The sequence below is a fragment of the Geotrypetes seraphini genome, chromosome 6 (assembly GCF_902459505.1).
Source record: "Geotrypetes seraphini chromosome 6, aGeoSer1.1, whole genome shotgun sequence".
In the NCBI taxonomy this organism is placed as follows: Eukaryota; Metazoa; Chordata; class Amphibia; order Gymnophiona; family Dermophiidae; genus Geotrypetes; species Geotrypetes seraphini.
This window is the reverse complement of record NC_047089.1, coordinates 258964607-258982335: the sequence shown is the minus strand read 5'-3', so window position 1 is coordinate 258982335 and position 17729 is coordinate 258964607. Positions and strand designations below refer to the sequence as shown.

General features: G+C 44.4%; 1 protein-coding gene across 1 annotated transcript in view; it reads right to left on the bottom strand.

Moving 5' to 3' along the window:
- IL1RAPL1 (interleukin 1 receptor accessory protein like 1) overlaps positions 1–17729 on the bottom strand; it is a 625154-nt gene that overhangs the window by 202264 nt on the left and 405161 nt on the right. Inside the window, exon 3 of the mRNA XM_033950060.1 lies at positions 5476–5755. Coding sequence (XP_033805951.1) covers positions 5476–5755 — 280 coding nt within the window. The remainder of the gene's footprint in view (positions 1–5475; positions 5756–17729) is intronic.

The window sequence follows — 17729 nt, the reverse complement described above, 5'->3', positions numbered from 1 at the left end:
GAGGAGTCGTTTATAGAGGTTAAGGAGCCCAAGATATTAAACAATGTGCTGCTCTGGTGATTTTATCACCGTAGAAATTCTTCCTTGCTTTTTTTTAGTACTGTATTATAGAAGTTAATTCTGTCCCTCCAAGACTGTCTATCTGCGGGGGATTTAGAGTGAAGAAACATTTTCTCCGGTTTGTTTTAAATCTCCTACTTAGTGGCTTCATCGCAGGTCCCCTAGTCCTAGTATTTTTGGAAAGAGTGAACAAGCGACTCGCATCCACCCCTTCCACTCCACTCCGTGTTTTATAGACCTCTGTCATATCACCCCTGAGCCGTCTCTTCTCCAAGCCAAAGAGCCCCAGGGAAGTCATCCCTTTTATCATTTTCATTAGTTTGTGGTTTGCGAACCTCATGGCAAACCTTTTTTCACAGCAATAAGCATGTGTTAACGTTTACTAAAGCTTAGTGGAGACCCAATAATGATTTAAGTAGTCCATTATTTCTATTTATAACTTATATGCATTTTAAAAAGCACTGTATGGTCAGTCCATTAGTAACTGCATAATAATAATGATAAAGACCCCCATCCTGCCCCATTCTTACCCAGAACTCACTTGAAGGGAAACAAGGTTCCCAAATTCACCTACTGAAAACTTATAACCTCAGGCTAGGAACCCAGAGGATTTGGGGAAACTGCAGAGCAATTGCAAACCCACTGATATAACAACATGTCCTTAAAATGTCAGAAAACCAATTCTCTGCTTGCTTCTATGCTGTTAAGAATAAAGAACCCATAAATTCAAACAAAGGAACTGCTGAAATTTAACCCCCCCCCCCCCCAGCTCTCAGAGCATCATATTTCCTACAAATAAAGTCTAAAAAGAATCGAAATCTGAATGCGATTCATAATGCATCTTTCCCAGGGGGGAGAAGTTCCTTGGGTTCATACTTGTAGCCACATACATTTTGGCTAAACAAAAAAATACCTGAATCTTCCACTTACCTGGGTATCACAACAGATTTCTTTAAAAGGTTTCACAAATACTTATAACTATTAAAAGAAAAACACAACAGACATTTTCACTTGTTCAATAATTTATGATACATTGTGGCAGCTTTAAGGAGTCCCTTGTTCCACATTCACTATAACCAGGACCTTGTGAATAATAAAGCAGGTTTTCTTGCACATTGTTTGTTCAAAGTAATATCTCTTTTTTTTTTTTTTGGGTGGGGGCAGAGATGAATTAAGCCTTTTAGGAAAATGATTAAAGAGGCCAGGTATAAGGCAACCGAGCACAGAAAGCTAATCCGCTCTATCAGGGAAGTCACTCAGCTTCCAGGGTTTTAGATAGCGGAGGAGGAACCTCAGAAAATCTCAACATTGAGCTGCTGATTCATGCAAATATTCCGACCTCCTCATCTGGGAGTGTGTGGTGCAGTGGTTAGAGCTACAGCCTTGGCACCCGGAGGTTGTGGGTTCAAGTCCTGCACTGCTCCTTGTGACTTAAAACATAGTAAATAATGGCAGATAAAGACTTGAACAGTCCACTTAATCCTCATTTGCCTCCTACCAGGACAATTAGAGGACGATGCTTGAGTACCTGATTGATTTCTAATCCACATAGAATTGTAGGATATGCAGAATATAAATTATTAACAAAACAAAAACCTTTTGTAGTTTGGTATTTTCAAAGAAGACCTCTGCTGAGACTTTTAGCTTTAATGTCCACAGATAAGAACATAAGAACATAAGCAGTGCCTCCGCCAGGTCAGACCACAGGTCCATCCTGCCCAGCAGTCCGCTCCCGCGGCGGCCCAACAGGTCATGACCTGTCTGAATCACCAGAAGGGGCCCCTTGCCACCTTGGTTTCTCATTGAAGTCCTGTCTTCCCATCATAGTCCTAACCCTCCGGTCTTGCACATGCACGACCTGTTGGGTTTCTATACTTATTACCTGGTTAGCCTTCTATACTTGTATTACATCCCAGCACCTCTCTCAGTATCCCACGATCCCTTTATCCCTCAGGAATCCGTCCAATCCCTGTTTGAATCCCTGTACCGTACTCTGCCTGATCACTTCCTCCGGTAGCGCATTCCAAGTGTCCACGACCCTTTGGGTGAAGAAAAACTTCCTTGCATTTGTTCTGAACCTATCTCCCTTCAGTTTCTCCGAATGCCCCCTCGTGCCTGTTGACCCCTTCAGCCTGAAGAATCTGTCCCTATCCACCCTCTCTATGCCCCTCATGATCTTGAAGGTCTCTATCATATCTCCCCTGAGCCTCCTTTTTTCCAGAGAGAAGAGCCCCAGCCTATCCAACCTCTCGGCGTATGGGCAGTGTTCCAGCCCTCTTACCAGTTTCGTTGCTTTCCTTTGGACTCTCTCAAGTACCGCCATGTCCTTCTTGAGGTGCGGCGACCAATACTGAACGCAGTATTCCAGATGTGGACGCACCATCGCTCGATATAATGGCATGATGATATCCCATGTCCTGGTTGTTATGCCCCTCTTTATGATGCCCAGCATCCTGTTGGCTTTTTTCGAGGCTGCTGCGCACTGTGCAGATGGCTTCAGTGATGCATCCACCAGTACACCCAAGTCTCTCTCAAGTCTGCTGTCTCTCAACAATGCCCCCCCCCCCAATTTGTAGTTGAACAACGGGTTCTTTTTCCCTATATGCATGACCTTGCATTTTTCCACGTAAAAGCGCATTTGCCATTTGTTTGCCCAGTCTTCCAGCTTGTCCAGGTCCCTTTGCAGGTCCTCACACTCCTCCCTAGACTTAACTCTGCCGCACAGTTTGGTATCGTCTGCAAATTTTATAACCTCGCACTTTGCCTCCTTTTCCAGGTCATTGATAAATATGTTGAAAAGTAACGGCCCCAGCACCGATCCCTGTGGCACACCGCTCGTGACTCTCCGCTAGTCAGAATATTGGCCCTTTACTCCGACCCTCTGCAGTCTACCCGACAACCAGTGCTTGATCCATCTGTGCACATCCCCACCCACCCCGTGGTTCCACAGCTTCCTAAGCAGCCTTTCATGTGGTACCTTGTCGAAAGCCTTTTGAAAATCGAGGTAAATGATGTCTATGGGTTCACCATTGTCCACCTGACTGCTTATTCCCTCAAAGAAATACAGAAGGTTCGTTAGGCACGACCTTCCCTTACAGAATCCGTGCTGGCTTGTTCTCAGTAGGCCATTCCTCTCGATGTGCTCGCAAATGCCGTCCTTGATCATAGCTTCCACCATCTTCCCTATAATTGAAGTCAGGCTCACCGGCCTGTAGTTCCCGGGGTCACCCCTCGATCCCTTCTTGAAGAAAGGCGTGACATTCGCCAATTTCCAGTCCTCTGGTACCTCTCCAGTTTTCAAGGATAGGTTGCAAACATGCTGGATTGCGCCCGCTATTTCTTGTCTTAGTTCCTTCAGAATCCTTGGGTGGATCCCGTCCAGGCCCGGTGATTTGCCGCATTTTAACCTGTCTATCTGTTTCAGGACATCCTCCTTACTTACCTCTATGTGCTCCAATTTTTCTGCCTGTTCCCCACTCATGAGCTCCTCTGAGTCCGGTATATTAGATGTGTCTTCGCTCGTGAAAACCGATGAGAAGAACGTGTTCAACCTCTCAGCTACCTCTTTATCCTCTTTAATCACTCCTTTCCTGTCCCCATCGTCCAACGGCCCCACCTCCTCTCTTGCCGGTCGCTTCCCCTTTACGTAACTGAAGAATGCCTTGAAGTTTTTTGCCTCCCTGGCCAGCCCCTCTTCGTATACCCCTTTTGCTTTTCTAACCTCTCGGTGGCATTCCTTTTGGCTTTTCCTGTGCGCCTGGTGATTTTCCTCCATTGGGTCCTTTTTCCATCTCCGGAAGGATACTTTTTTGTCATTTATTGCCCTCTTTACTTCAGTTGACAGATACAAATTTCTTGCAAATCTGCAGACTACACAGGCCATTTACAAAGTCCCCTCTATGGAAATTATTATTATTAAAATTAAAATATTTCTGCCTCACCTATCATACTTCTAAGGCACTAACAAGTTCATATCCACATAAAATAATATCCAGTCTATATTCAAAGTAATTTACGCAGCCTTCAATACTCAGTCCAACTCCCCAAGACTCATCAGGCCCCCTGGGCATGCCTTTAGTGGTCTGGTAGTGCAGCAGTTAATGAGAGCAGGACTGAACCTCACTTATTCCTGCCCCTAGTGGCTCCGGAGGAAAAATGGCTGCCATGGTCTCTATACATAACTACGGTTCCAGCAGATCTTTACCTGGGGGCACAGAAATGCATGAGGCACCCATATAAAGGACTCTGGGAGGGGGGAGGGCATTATAGAAGTTTTCATTGACTGGATGGGCCATTTGGCCTTAATCTGCCATCATGTTTCTGTGTGCGGCATCGGACACCCAAATGGAGGCACCCACTTATAGAACTGACCCCATCATCTCTTTGTGCTCTTCCTATAAAGTTGCCTGACAAGTTATATAATTTTATATTTTCCATATGAATATTTGTGTATCACAAGTAGCTGTACCAAAGAGTGTACTTTCACACACTCTGTGTGTAGTTGTTTGTGGGTGAAGGGGCATGTACGAGATACTGAGGGGCTGCCAAGTGTAGGTCAGTGAGCTGTAGTCAGAAATGGATGGGGAGTCAGTGAAGTGACTTGAGGAGAGGGGTAATGTTAGCGTGGACTGAAGGGGAGATATTAAGTATCTATTTTTTTGTGGAAATAAACATGGAAGATTCCCAGGAGCAGCCTCTATACTCTACATAAGAATAGCCTTACAATGGTCCATCAAGCCCAGTAGCCTGTCCTCATGGTGGCCAGTCCAGGTCCCTAATACCTGACCAAACCCAAGGAGTAGCAATATTTCATGCTACCAATCCGTTAGGATATTTTTCGTAAGCTATTGATATAAGACTGGATTGATAGGGACTTATTGGGTGGGTAGGAGGAAGGATGCGGGCTTGGGGTGGAAGGTTGGGGAGAGGTTGATTCATTGATGCATACAAGGGTTTTCGATGTTATGGAGTGTTTGGCTCATGATAATTTCATGTTCTGTTATTTTACAAGTGAAATATTTAATACAATTGGTTGTTCTGTGAAGAAATTCATTAACACTTAAAAATTAACAAAGGGAAATAGATCAAGTTCTTAATATACACATCGATGCATCCAATGAATGAGCTATGAGTGTGCCTGGTATGTTGTTATACATTTTAAACATGAAATTGAAGAGCACTTTTCCAAAACACACTCAATCCAGTTTGTGTCAGCTTTGAGTTATGCAATTCATTGTGTTCATCAAGGCAACATTCGTTCACTGTGCCAAAACTCTCTCAGTCGAGAAGCCGCTACTTTGGTTTCTCAAAACTGCTGCTGATGGACTGAGTGAGTTTTGGAAAACTGCTTTTCAAATGGGGGGGGGGGAGGAGCCAACAAAATGAAGCCATCTTTTAATAAGTTGAACTCAATACCTTATAACACAGGCATAGAGCCCAGTGTCTTGGGCCACTGTTGGTCGGAACCATATGGAATCTTCTTCTTTACTCATCCTAGTGCCATCAAAAGGTATCGGCTCCTCGAAATCTCCGGGTCCAGTACTTTTGTACCACATCAAACTAAGCCCAGCACTTTGTGCTAAAGTGTAATTTGCTCTGATAAATCCATAAAATAATGCACACTTGATGCGAACAGGTTCTCCCACCAGAACTTGGTACTTTTTGTAATCCACAGACCAGTCGGTGCATCCATCAGCTGGAAGAGAGAAGAAAACAAGGAGGCTGCTTAGAACAAGAGTCACTCTAGGTAAATGTGTCTATCTCGATATCTCGATATATACACACACACCCTAAATGGAACATCATTTGTTAAGAAGACTATCCCATAATCTCATGTTGCTTCACAAGTATAGTAGCTATATATACTTCTGTTTTACTTATTTATTTATTTATTTATAAAACTTATATTTTGCTTATACCTAAATGGATTATAGCTAAAAAAAAAACCCAAACAATCATAAGATAAAAACACCAAAACCCCACAAATAAAACAAAACAGTATACAGATAACATTTCAATTAATCACTTCATTCCTTCAGTCACTGCTTAAAAAGCTTCTCTAAAAAAAAAAAAAAATATATATATATATATATATATATATAGGTTACATTGTAATTTGCAGGATGAGGTGAAAGGTAGCAAGGGCAGGAGAGAGGAAATGGAAAAATGAAAGGCTCTGTCTAGTCCAGGGGTGTCAAAGTCCCTCCTCGAGGGCCGCAATCTGGTCGTGTTTTCAAGATTTCCTCCAATGAATATGCATGAGATCTATTAGCATACAATGAAAAGCAGTGCATGCAAATAGATCTCGTGCATATTCATTGGGGAAATCCTGAAAACCCAACTAGATTTCGGCCCTCGAGGAGGGACTTTGACACCCCTGGTCTAGTCTGAGGCCAGCTGAAGTTGAATTATATCAGCTCAATCAAACTTTTTTCCTTCTGATAACGCACTAAGAGGCCCTTTTATTAAACCATGTTAAGCGCTAATGTGGACATTAAAGTGCTTACGGTAATTTGTCAGCATATGCTAATTGCACTTTTTTTTGGGGGGGGGGAGAGGAGCATGGGCAGAGAATGGGCAGAGAAGCATTATCTAACTACTGCATGGACTTAACGCATGTCCCAAAAAGGAGGTGGAAAGTGTTCCTGTTTTATTTTTAGGTAAGGATTTTTTTGCGCTAAATCTACTGCTACAGGGTGTGTGTGGAAAATCCTGCATTCAACTGTGCTGAGTGGGTTTTAGGAAAAGGCCCCTAAACAAGTGACTGAATTTGTCCCTTCCACTATGAAATTCTTTCTGCTCCTCCTGCACTGTGACCTCAGACATGCTGAAGTAAGTAACCTGGTTTCTTTGCTTAGTAATTGTTTCAAATTTGGATCTGTCTTTCTTTATTATTTCAGTTTGACAGCTACTGCTACTTCTCTGCAGGCAAACAATGAAAAAAACTCCCCCAACCTCAGGCTCTGGTTTGTACCTTGATGTCACAGCATCCACCGACATGCAGCTGAGCTGGCAAAAGTGTCAAAATGTGCTTTTGCTTTGCTTATCCGAGGGCAGGGGGGCCGGAGGATATTGTCATATCCTGGTGAAAATGATCAACCCCCTCAGACGAAGCAGGCCATGTAGGAAACATCATCACCCTTTGCAATTTTTTTAGATGAAACCTTAAAAGGCAAATATTTGATGTGTAAGGATCAGCCCATGTCACAAAAGCAAAAGGAGTCCTGCTTCATCTGCCATGAATAGAAAGCTCTAGGCAGGGGCCTAGGCCCACATCTCTGTACCCTTGGCCATGCTGACATGGGGAAAGCAAGCTGAACTCAGTCCTGTACCTCCCTTCTTTCCACACACATTTTTCTAGTGATTTCTACACATTGCCCGTGGCTAACCCAGAAGCCTTCCCTCTGCCACGTATCACTCAGACAAAAACAGGAAGTTGCATCAGTGGGGATGGTACATGGCAGAAGGGAGGCTTCTGGGTTAGTTGTGGGCAGCGTTTGAGAATCGCTGCTTGTGTCAGCAACCCTTCAAAAGAAAAATAGGGGGGGGGGGGGGAGACTGGCAAAGAATGCCTGTGAGGGAAGGAAAGAGGTGCTGAAAGTAGGGGAGGTGAGAGGGTTAATTATGGCTGTGGGGTGGGAGAGGAAGATGCAGCATGATGTGTAGGGAAAGAGAGAGGAAGACTTGTTGGATGTGGGGTAGGAGGGAAGATGCTGCATGAGGCGTAGGGGAAGAGGGAGGGAGAATTGTTGGACATGGGGTGGGGTGGGAGGGAGAATTTCTGCATGGGTTGGGGGAGAGAGAGGACTGTTAGAACTGGGGTGGGAGGGAAAAATGCTGCATAAGGGGGGAGGAACAAGAAAGGGAGAAATATTAGATGTAGGGGTGGAGAGAAGGGTAGGGAGAGATGGTACATGGAGAGGGTGAGGAAGAAATAAAGATGCTGGAACCAGGAAGTGAGAGAGAGAGAGAGAGAGATATGGAGATTGGGAGAGAAGAGACATCGTCACTGGTAAGACTTTGTTGGGAAATTGCTTACAAACTTGGGGAAAAGGGAGACCTCAAGTTAAATAGGTCACCTCAGGGACTTTATTAAAGTACTTTGCTCACTTAGCAAGGGAGTTCTAGGGATAGTTTGTTTCTTAGCATAGGAAGTCTCTGTTAAAGTACGTAGGCTAGCATCAGTACAAAACACAGGCAGCTTCAGTTTAGACACCGATAACCTAATATAACTTTTGCAAGTAAAATATAGTACAGGTGAAGTGTATATCTCCCGGATCACGGAGTGCCCGTTTATGCCAGCTGTCCAACTGGCATGTGCTCATTCCAAGACACATGCACATGTTCTTTAAGGGAAAATACATATGTCTACTGCCACTCCATAGGGTAATTCTATATGGAGCTGCCTATTTCAGGTGAGAGGAAGGTACTAATTATAAATGACCTCTTAGAGCTGAAAGGTTAGGACATGTTGAAAAACATTTTCATTTTCCTAAAATTGCTTTTTGAAACTTCCCTTCCCTGCTTTGCTGCATCCCATCCCCTTGAGTTTTGCCACTGTCCCTGTCTCTGCCCCATTCCTGTAAGCTCTGCCTTAATCGCACAAGCCTCGGATAGTTATGATTTTAAAGTGTTTGAGGCTTGGGCAGATGAGGACGGAGCTTGCAGGAATGGGGCAGGGACAGGAAAAGAGCTCACGGGGATGGGATGGGAAAATGAGTGCCCACGGGAACGGGGAAAAATTTGCCCCTGTGTCATTCTCTAGGTGGTATACAGAGCGCTTTCACTTTTCATTCACCAGTGGAGCTTGGCCTTTTTTTTCTTTCTTTCATTCTCCATGCTGCTGGACTTTCCTCAGAACTGCACCTGTCCCGATGGTTGACAATGAGGTTGTATTCTGGTAAAGGGATTCTGAGTCCTGAGACAGTGGGATAGTTCAATTCACTTTCTCAAATATAATTCCACCACATTATCAAATCCTATTATTTCATAAATTAGAGATGATCGTGCTTCGTTAGATACCCTGAAACTTCAGCTGTAGACCCTGATATCTGTTTTAGTAATTGCTTTCGAAAAACACAATAAAAAGACCTTTGGGAATATTCTCTCTTGGAAAGCTTCAGGGTATGACGTGAAGGTGCTCCATCACTGTCCTCATGATCAGATCATTCTGCTTGTTGAAGGAGCTCCCTGCAGGTTCCTGCTGACAGGACCCTGTATATTCAGTAGAGTTAGTGGCTCGGTCACTGTTCTGCCCTGTCCATTAGCTTAGTCCGGCTATTTGACAGCGGTAAGGATATCTTGGTTAGGTAGGAAATTTCTCATCCTGCCACTAACCCAACTCTTTATCTAGAGAAAGTAGTAGGCTAGTTAGCCATGTTTCATGCAACCCAATTCCAAAGTTGCAAACACAGGAGAAATGGAATACAACAGCGAAGGCAACCTCTGTGCTCTATAGCAATGTTCTTCAATTGCCGGTCCACAGAGCCGGCACATTCATCGGGCTCGAAACAGTGTTCTTCAGCCACCGGTCCACGTTGTGATCAATTCGGTGTTGTCTTCGTGCCGGCTCCCTCTTCCTCAGTGCTACAGTGCACAAAGACACGGGCAGTGGCTCCTATGTGCTTCCCGCACCTGAACTGGAAGCCTTCTCTCTGACGTCGCAACGTCAGAGAGAAGGCTTCCAAATTAAACGCAGGATGCACGAGGAACCACTTCCTGCGTTTTTGTGCACTGTAGCACTGAGGAAGAGGGAGCCGGCCCGAAGACAACACCAGGGGCGGCATAAAATGGCCAGGCAGGAGCAGGCCAGAAGTTAAGGCACAGCATGGAGGGAGGGAGACAACAAAGGTAGGGGGAATGATTTTAGTTTTGAATTTAGTGATTGATTTACATCTGCTGTCAGTTCAGGAAGAAATGCATTTGTTTCTTTTTCTCTGGGGTTGTACTGCATGCAGAGTCTTCCACCTTAGGGTTTGTTTGTATATATTAGTACTTTTAGCTTTTGGCCACCTATTTGCATAGGGTTATCTGTGTTCTGGTAGGAATGAATATTGAGAAGCATACAGTGTGCTTTGTGTAGTTTAATTTTGTGGTTAACCATTATGTGTTGTTAATATGATTATATTGTGTATGTGTATATAGGTATATGAAAAATGAAAGGAAAAAATGGTGTTACAATTAGTACTATTATGGGGGCGGGGTCTGGGGCGGAGATTGGGTGGATATGGGCAGGGTATGGCCTATGACTTAGCCTAGTGTTCTTCAACTGCCAGTCCACGGACAGGTGCTGGTCCATAAAATAATTATTTCATTTCCGCCGGTCCAAAGGTGTCAAAAGGTTGAAGAACACTGCTCTATAATTTTCTTGGTTCACATACAGACTCGATATGTACATGTTTCAGCCTACACGACCTTCATCTTAAATGAAAGTCTAGGTCATATAGAAGTGGACCTCCATTATCTTGAATCTGAGCACGTTGAGAAGCAGCCAAAGACTCAAAAGTACAAGAACAGTCTCGTGTGTATTGATGCCCCTGTATAAGATTCTGGCGAGACCTCATTTAGAATATTGTGTACAATTATGGAGGCCGCACCTTCAAAAAGATATAAAAAGGATGGAGTCGGTCCAGAGGAAGGCTACTAAAATGGTGCATGGTCTTCTTCATAAGGCTGTATACTTTGGGGGAAAGGTGGGAGAGGGGAGATATGATAGAGACGTTTAAATACCTATGTGATGTAAATGAGCATAAGTTTAGTCTCTTTCATTTGGAATGAGAGGGCATAGGATTAAGTTAAGAGGTAATAGGCTCAGGAGTAATCTAAGGAAATGCTTTTTTACAGAAAGGGTGATAGATGCATGGAACAGTCTCCCGGAAGAGGTGGTGGAGACAGAGACTGTGTCTGATTTCAAAGAAAGCCTGGGATAATTATGTTCTTTCTTTTTTTCCCTTCTTTACCCTATTGCAGGGGTGTCAAAGGCCAGTACTCTAAATGAGTCCAGCCTCACCTGTGTAAATTCCAGTTTAGCAGGAACTTGTCTAACTTTGTCTTGAATCCCTGGAGGGTGTTTTCCCTTATAACAGACTCCGGAAGAGCATTTCTGTTTTCTACCACTCTCTGGAAGAAGAACTTCCTTCCCGATGGTCTGACATCTCAGTCTCCTTCGCTTCCCTCCCCCCCCATGCCCTGGCATCTCTCTTTTCCCCTCCCATCTCTTTTCCCCCCTCCATGCTCTGGTATCTCCTCTCTTCCCTTTTCCTTTCCCTCTCCCTCCTTTCTCCCTGGTCTGACATATCTGTCTCGTTCCCTTCCCTCCCCCCATGCCCTGGGATCTCTTCCTCCCTCTCCAAGACCTGGCATCTCCTTTCCTTCCTGCCTTCCTTCTACCCTTCCTTCCCCATGGTCTGGCATCTCTTTTTCCTCTCTTCTTTCTTCCCTGGTCTTCCTTCTCCATCCCTCCCTCTCCCAATCAGATGTAGCATTTTACTCCCCCTACCCTCCCTAGGGCTGCATCATGGTCTGACTCCAGAAACTTCTTCCAGCAGTGGCAACGTTCAGAACTCACTGCTCTTGCTGATGTCAAGACCTTCTTCTCTGCCAGGTCCTGCCTACTTCCTGCTTCAGTGAAGGCTGGACCCGGCAAAGAAAAAGGCCTGATGCCAGCAGAGCAGTGAATTCTGAATGCTGCCACTGCTGGAAGAAGTTTCTGGAGTCAGACCATGATGCAGCCCTTGCTCAGAGCACCCTCTTATAGGTAATTGCAGGTAAACAACAAAACTTTTCCTTGATTTACTCATGAAACAAAAGATATCCACAAAAATGTGGAGAGGAACCACATCCACCCATCTCCACTCCTCCAGTACCACTCCCAACTCTAGAGAAGCATTGAAAAGGTCAGTCAGCGGAGCCACCAAAACTTCCCTAAGTTCCTTCAGCACCCTCGGATGTATACCTTTATTTTAGCTAGCTCCTCACGAACACATCTCCTCCATCCCTATTCGCATTTGTCTTCTGTGGTCCCGTTCCTGGCACTTCAGCCGTGAACATAGAACAAAAATATTTGTTAAGCTTCTACATATTCATCCCTTCACTTTTGAGTCTCAGAATGCCAGAATGCCATCTTTCTATGCTTCTTCAATACCTCTTTCCCTCTCATTGTTCTGACGTCTACCTAGTTCCCTTCCCTCCCCCCATGGTCTGGCACCTGTCTCCTTCCATCTCTTCCCCACCCCCATAGTTTTTAGCATCGCTCTCTTCTCCTTATCTCCCTTCAAATTTGGTAACTCTGTTGCCTCCCCCCTCCCCCCATGCTCTTGCATTTCTCCTTTCTCCTTCCCTTCCCTCTTACCCTCCATGATCTGGCATCTCTGTCCCCTCTCACTTTCCTGTTCTTGGTCTTCCTTCCCAATTTATTTTCTGCCTCTGTCTAGATTTTTTTTTTCTTACTATCTACTCCATTTCTCTCTTTTCACTGTGTCTACCTATAGCTTGCCACCTCTTCCCTCACCCCATTCAGTATCTCACTATCCTCTTCCCCTATCCAGCATGCACCTTCTTTCTCTACCCCTTCCATCATCTTCTCCTTTTGCTCTCCTCTACACTTCCATTCAGCATCTGACGCCTCTCTCCACTTCATTCCAGCATTTGCTCCCCTTTTTTCTCCTCTCCACTTCCATAAAGCATCTGCTCCTCATTTTCTCCTCTCCCCACTTCTGTCCAGCATCTGCTCCTCTCTTTCTCTTATCTCCCCACTTCTATCCAGTGTCTGCTCCCCCTCTCTCTCTTGCCTCCCCCCTAATATCCAATGTATGCCCCCGTCTGTCTCCCTTCACCCCATTTCCATCAGCATCTACCTCTTCTTCCTCCACCCCACTTCTTTTTTTTTTTTTTTTTGTAATTTATCTTTATTGAATTTCAATTTTTTATGATAATAACAATCATAATGAAATTAATTAGTTCCCAAACATATATCCAAGTACATACAAGAAATAATATAACAAGGAAATTAAACAACTGTTAATTAGTCCACAATCATTGGGGGAGGAGTTGATCCTCCGGAGGTTTCTTCTTTCCCAAGGAAATATAGTACATCTTTGAGATAGGAGAAAAATAATTTTGTGGGACTTTCAGAACCTCTGAGAGATATCTCTTAAACACATCCAATGCTGAGGTAGTAATTAATTAAAAAAATTAATCAGTCTCACATCCCACTTTTATTTAGTATTCTGCCCCTTTTCTCTCTCCCTCCACCCCATGTCCCTCTCCTTCCATTCCACTTACATACAGGCTCCCTTCTCTCCCTCCACCCCAATTTCATCCAGTATCCCATCCCCTTCTCTCTTCTTCCACTTCCATCCAGTATCCTACCCCACTTTTCTTTCTCCCTCCACCCTACTTCTATCCAGTATTCTGCCCTTTCTCCCTCTCTCCTTTCATCCCACTTTCATCCAGCATCCTGCCTCCTCACCGCTGCTGCTGCCTTCCTGAACCAGCAGCAATGGCAGTAAACTTAAATGCAGCCATCATGGGACCTTCGGGCACATTCCCACAGCTGCTGGCTTTGCTCCGGAAAAAGGAGGTGATGTCAGAGGGGTGGACCGGCAGTCATGGGGAAGTCCCCGAAGGTCCTGCGATGGCTGCATTTAAGTTTACTACCACTGCTGCTGGTTTGGGAAAACAGCAACGGCAAAGGCAGAGAAGGATGAGAGGTCCCGGGATATGCTGGCTGCGCAACCCCTTAGACTGCCTCCCCCTCTCCCCCTGGTACACACCACTGAAGATAGTCACAGCTGTTCTGTGACTGAGTAGGGGAGGCAGGATGTCTGGATCATTGCCCTTTCCCTACACATCTCTGTAAATTCTGGACGCACCAGCTGCTGTAGAAAAGATCAGACACTCTTCCTTATCATATGCTTCCAGGCAAATTATTAACATTCATCAATCTGCTGAAATGGACCAAAAGAAGCTTAAGAAATCATAATTAAGTACATTGTCTTGTAGTGGAGCCATTATGTCAATGTCTCTCTGCAAGATGGTCAAAAGGCTACGCTGCAGTGAACATCCTTGTCCAGAGGTAACACCAAAACACCCTCCAGAATTTGACAGATGTGTACCTGATTCTGGTAGAAGGTGCTAACAATGGTAAATGATGGAACAGCAAAAGCAACTACCACTTGATTTAAAAGCTCCATTTCCCTAAATTCAGTTACTGGGCTGCAGTAATGTATGAAACCTGTGGGAGGCTGTGAAGAAGATCCCCTTTTCAGCTGTCTGTGTTGTACTCATATATACCATAGAAACATAGAAAAAGATGGCAGAAAAGGGCTATAGCCCACCAAGTCTGCCCATTCCAAATGCCCGCCCTCTGGTTTCACTCCCCTAGGGATCCCATGTGAATATCCCATTTTCTCTTAAAGTCCGACACGCTGTTGGCCTCAATCACCTGCAGTGGGAGTTTGTTCCAATGATCCACTACTCTTTCAGTGAAGAAGTATTTTCTGAAGTCGCTATGGAACTTCCCTCCCCTGATTTTCAGCGGATGCCCCCTGGTGGCCGAGGGTCCCATGAGGTAGAAGATATCTTCTTCCGACTCGATACGGCCTGTGATGTACTTAAACGTCTCAATCATATCGCCCCTCTCTCTTCGTTCCTCAAGTGAGTACAGCCTCAGTTTATTCAGTCTTTCTTCATACATGAGATCCTTGAGCCCCCAAGACCATCTTAGTGGCCATTCGCTGAACCGACTCGATTCTCAGCACGTCCTTCCGGTAGTGTGGCCTCCAGAATTGAACGCAATACTCCAGTGTCACACCTACACAGACTTCTTCATCTGTCCATGCTGTATTCATGCTCTCTCTGTATCAGTATGATTCCTTGCATGGGGCTCTAATGAGACCCATTCTGTAATTGTAGATACTGAATTCATGCTTTTCAGGTACCAGCATGATCATTGCATGGGGCTGTGATCAAGACCTGCTCTTCATCTGTCCGTGCTGTATTCATGCTCTCTCTGTATTAGTGTGATTCCTGCTGGAGCTTTAATGATGGCCCATTCTGCAATTGTGGATGCCAAATTCATGCTTATCAGGTCCCAGTATGATCGTTGCATGGGTCTGTGGTCAAGACCTGCTCTTCATCTGTCCGTGCTGTATTCATGCTTTATGCAGATCACTAGGTTGTATTTATGAGTCTGATAAGAGCCAGCAGCACAGTAACACCTGCATTAGGTAGATTGCTAATAGGCAGGAAAGCTGTGAGAAATGTTGGAACTCATTATCTCTTTGGGAATGAAATAAAAATAAGATTGAAAAGGGGAAGCGTAAGGATATTTTTAACTTTGAAATGAATTATTTAAAAGATGCATGTTGGTTTGCTGTGTGAATAAAATAACTTTGCACAGCTCGACGCATTCCTATCCTTGCATCCCAGGGGTTGCTAAGCAACCAGAATTACCGCTGTGTATGCGGATTACAGATTAAAAGCCTCTGTGATTTATTTTTGTATTCAAAAGTACAATATCCAAGTCACATATGGCGGACTCTTTCCTTTCATATGGTGACATCTCTATAAATTCTTAAAATTTCAGTGTAAGCTGAAATAAATGGTTCTGTCATGAACTCTCTCGTGCAAACTCAAATTAATAAGTCATTAAACCAGCAATTAAATAATACCCACTTAAAGCAAAATTACAGTGTAAGCAAGAAATGCTTCAGAGATCGTCCGACCCCCTCCATGTACAGTAACAATTTGCTCCAGGAATATCCTGTGGAGAACAAAAGGGAAGTTACCCAAGCCCTGCTTTCATCCACTCCCTCCCACTCCCCAAGGCGTCAGCATTCAAAGGGATCTGGCCAGCCAGGAACTTATTCAAGGCCTCTGAGAGCCCATCAGCTAACCCATTACGCTTACCGACATAGATCCAGGGGAGTTGGAGGGGCTGCCACTGCTTTTCATGTTTTGCCAAGTAATTTAGCTGAACAAATGTAAACACTGACTCTGAACAACAAATGTTCCTCCCTTTATCCCTACACCTCAGAATTATAATAGGAAATTGCCCCCGCCATTCACCTCGGTTCCCACTTTCCCACTGGTGTGGGCAAAGGCCTCTGCTTCTTTCCTTCCTTCGTCATCCCCATTAGCAAGAGGCTGAGTCCTGAGTCCTCATCCCATCTAAAAACTAAAATAAATAGAAAAAGTGCAAAATCACAATCCTAAACTTTTCCCCCCCAGACACCTCCGACTGTTCTCCTTTCTTTTGCTTTAGTTCATTTCATCCCACAGTGCAAAGTCAGTAGAAGTTACGATCCAGCCCAACGGGAAGACGTAGGATGCTTTGTATCTAGGGATGGTATCTTCTGAATACAGGTGGCTCAGAATGCCGCTGTGCGCTTGATCTCTGCTGGTAACAAGTCTCTAATTCTGGAGCTTCCTTTCAAATGAATGAGCTGTATTGGCTGCCTCTTAAAGCAGAATTGTATTTAGGGGCGGTGGTGGGGGGAGCAGCTGAAGACCCATTTACATAGAACGTTGACACTGGAATCGAGATGTTCAGGTCAGGACGTCCACAATTCCAGCGATATTTTACAATGATCCTGATCCATGGGAATGAACATCGAACAATTGAAAGAAGCCTGGCAAGGGCTGGCCTACAAAGTGTCCAAGGGTCGGACACGACTGAATGGATGGTAGTAGTTTACCATAGGCTCTACTGAATGCGGATTCTTTCGTAAAATATGTATAAGTGAACTTCCTGACATATACAGTGGGTGCCGTGATTTTACACTTTTAGATGTGTCAGAATGAGCAGCATCACGTAACTAGGACATTTACAAACCTCTGTGTCTAAGAGCTGCCATTAACGTGGCCCTGCCATTAGCTGGGAAATCCGGGCTGTGAGCCCACCGGGATAGACAGGGAATAAGTTCATATAAACCGTTCTGAGCTCCCCTGGGAGAACGGTATAAAAAATGGAAGAAATAAATAAACTAATGAATGTGCTGACTCTCACTTACCAAATTTTGGACACTTAGATCCACAGAGAAAATTCCTAGATGGCCCGAGAAGAGGAAGCAAGCGCCAGGGAGAGAGGATATAATGTGCCCAGAGCAGCTCTTAACAAGCCTCATAGCTTCATTGGTTAGACGAGATGGGCTATTTCTGTCTCCGACATCATTGACTACGTTATACAAGAAAAAGATGTATAGACAGACACAATTTTAAGTTATATTCTGTGAAAGAAAAAAAAGACTTGAATGGTTTGTGTCTAAGAATTATTGATCATAACAAAAAGCAACATAAGACTTGCTATTCTGTACATGAACGCAAGGAGCCTTAGAAATAAGATGGGTGAATTAGAAGTGATGGCACAAAAGGATAACATTGACATCATAGACATCATGGAAACATGGTAGACTGATGAAAATGTCTGGGACACAGTGCTACCGGGATACAAACTATACCGCAGAGACAGAGTGACTCAAAAAGGAGGAGGCATTGCCATATACGTCAAAGAGGGAATTGAATCTACTGGAGGGAACATGCCACAACAGTCGGATAAGTTAGAGTCTTTAAGGGTCAAAATTCCGGGAACAAATGGACCGGAAACGAGGATAGGCATCTACTACCGACCCCCAGGGCAGTCCGAAGAAATTGATGGAGAAATGACGGAT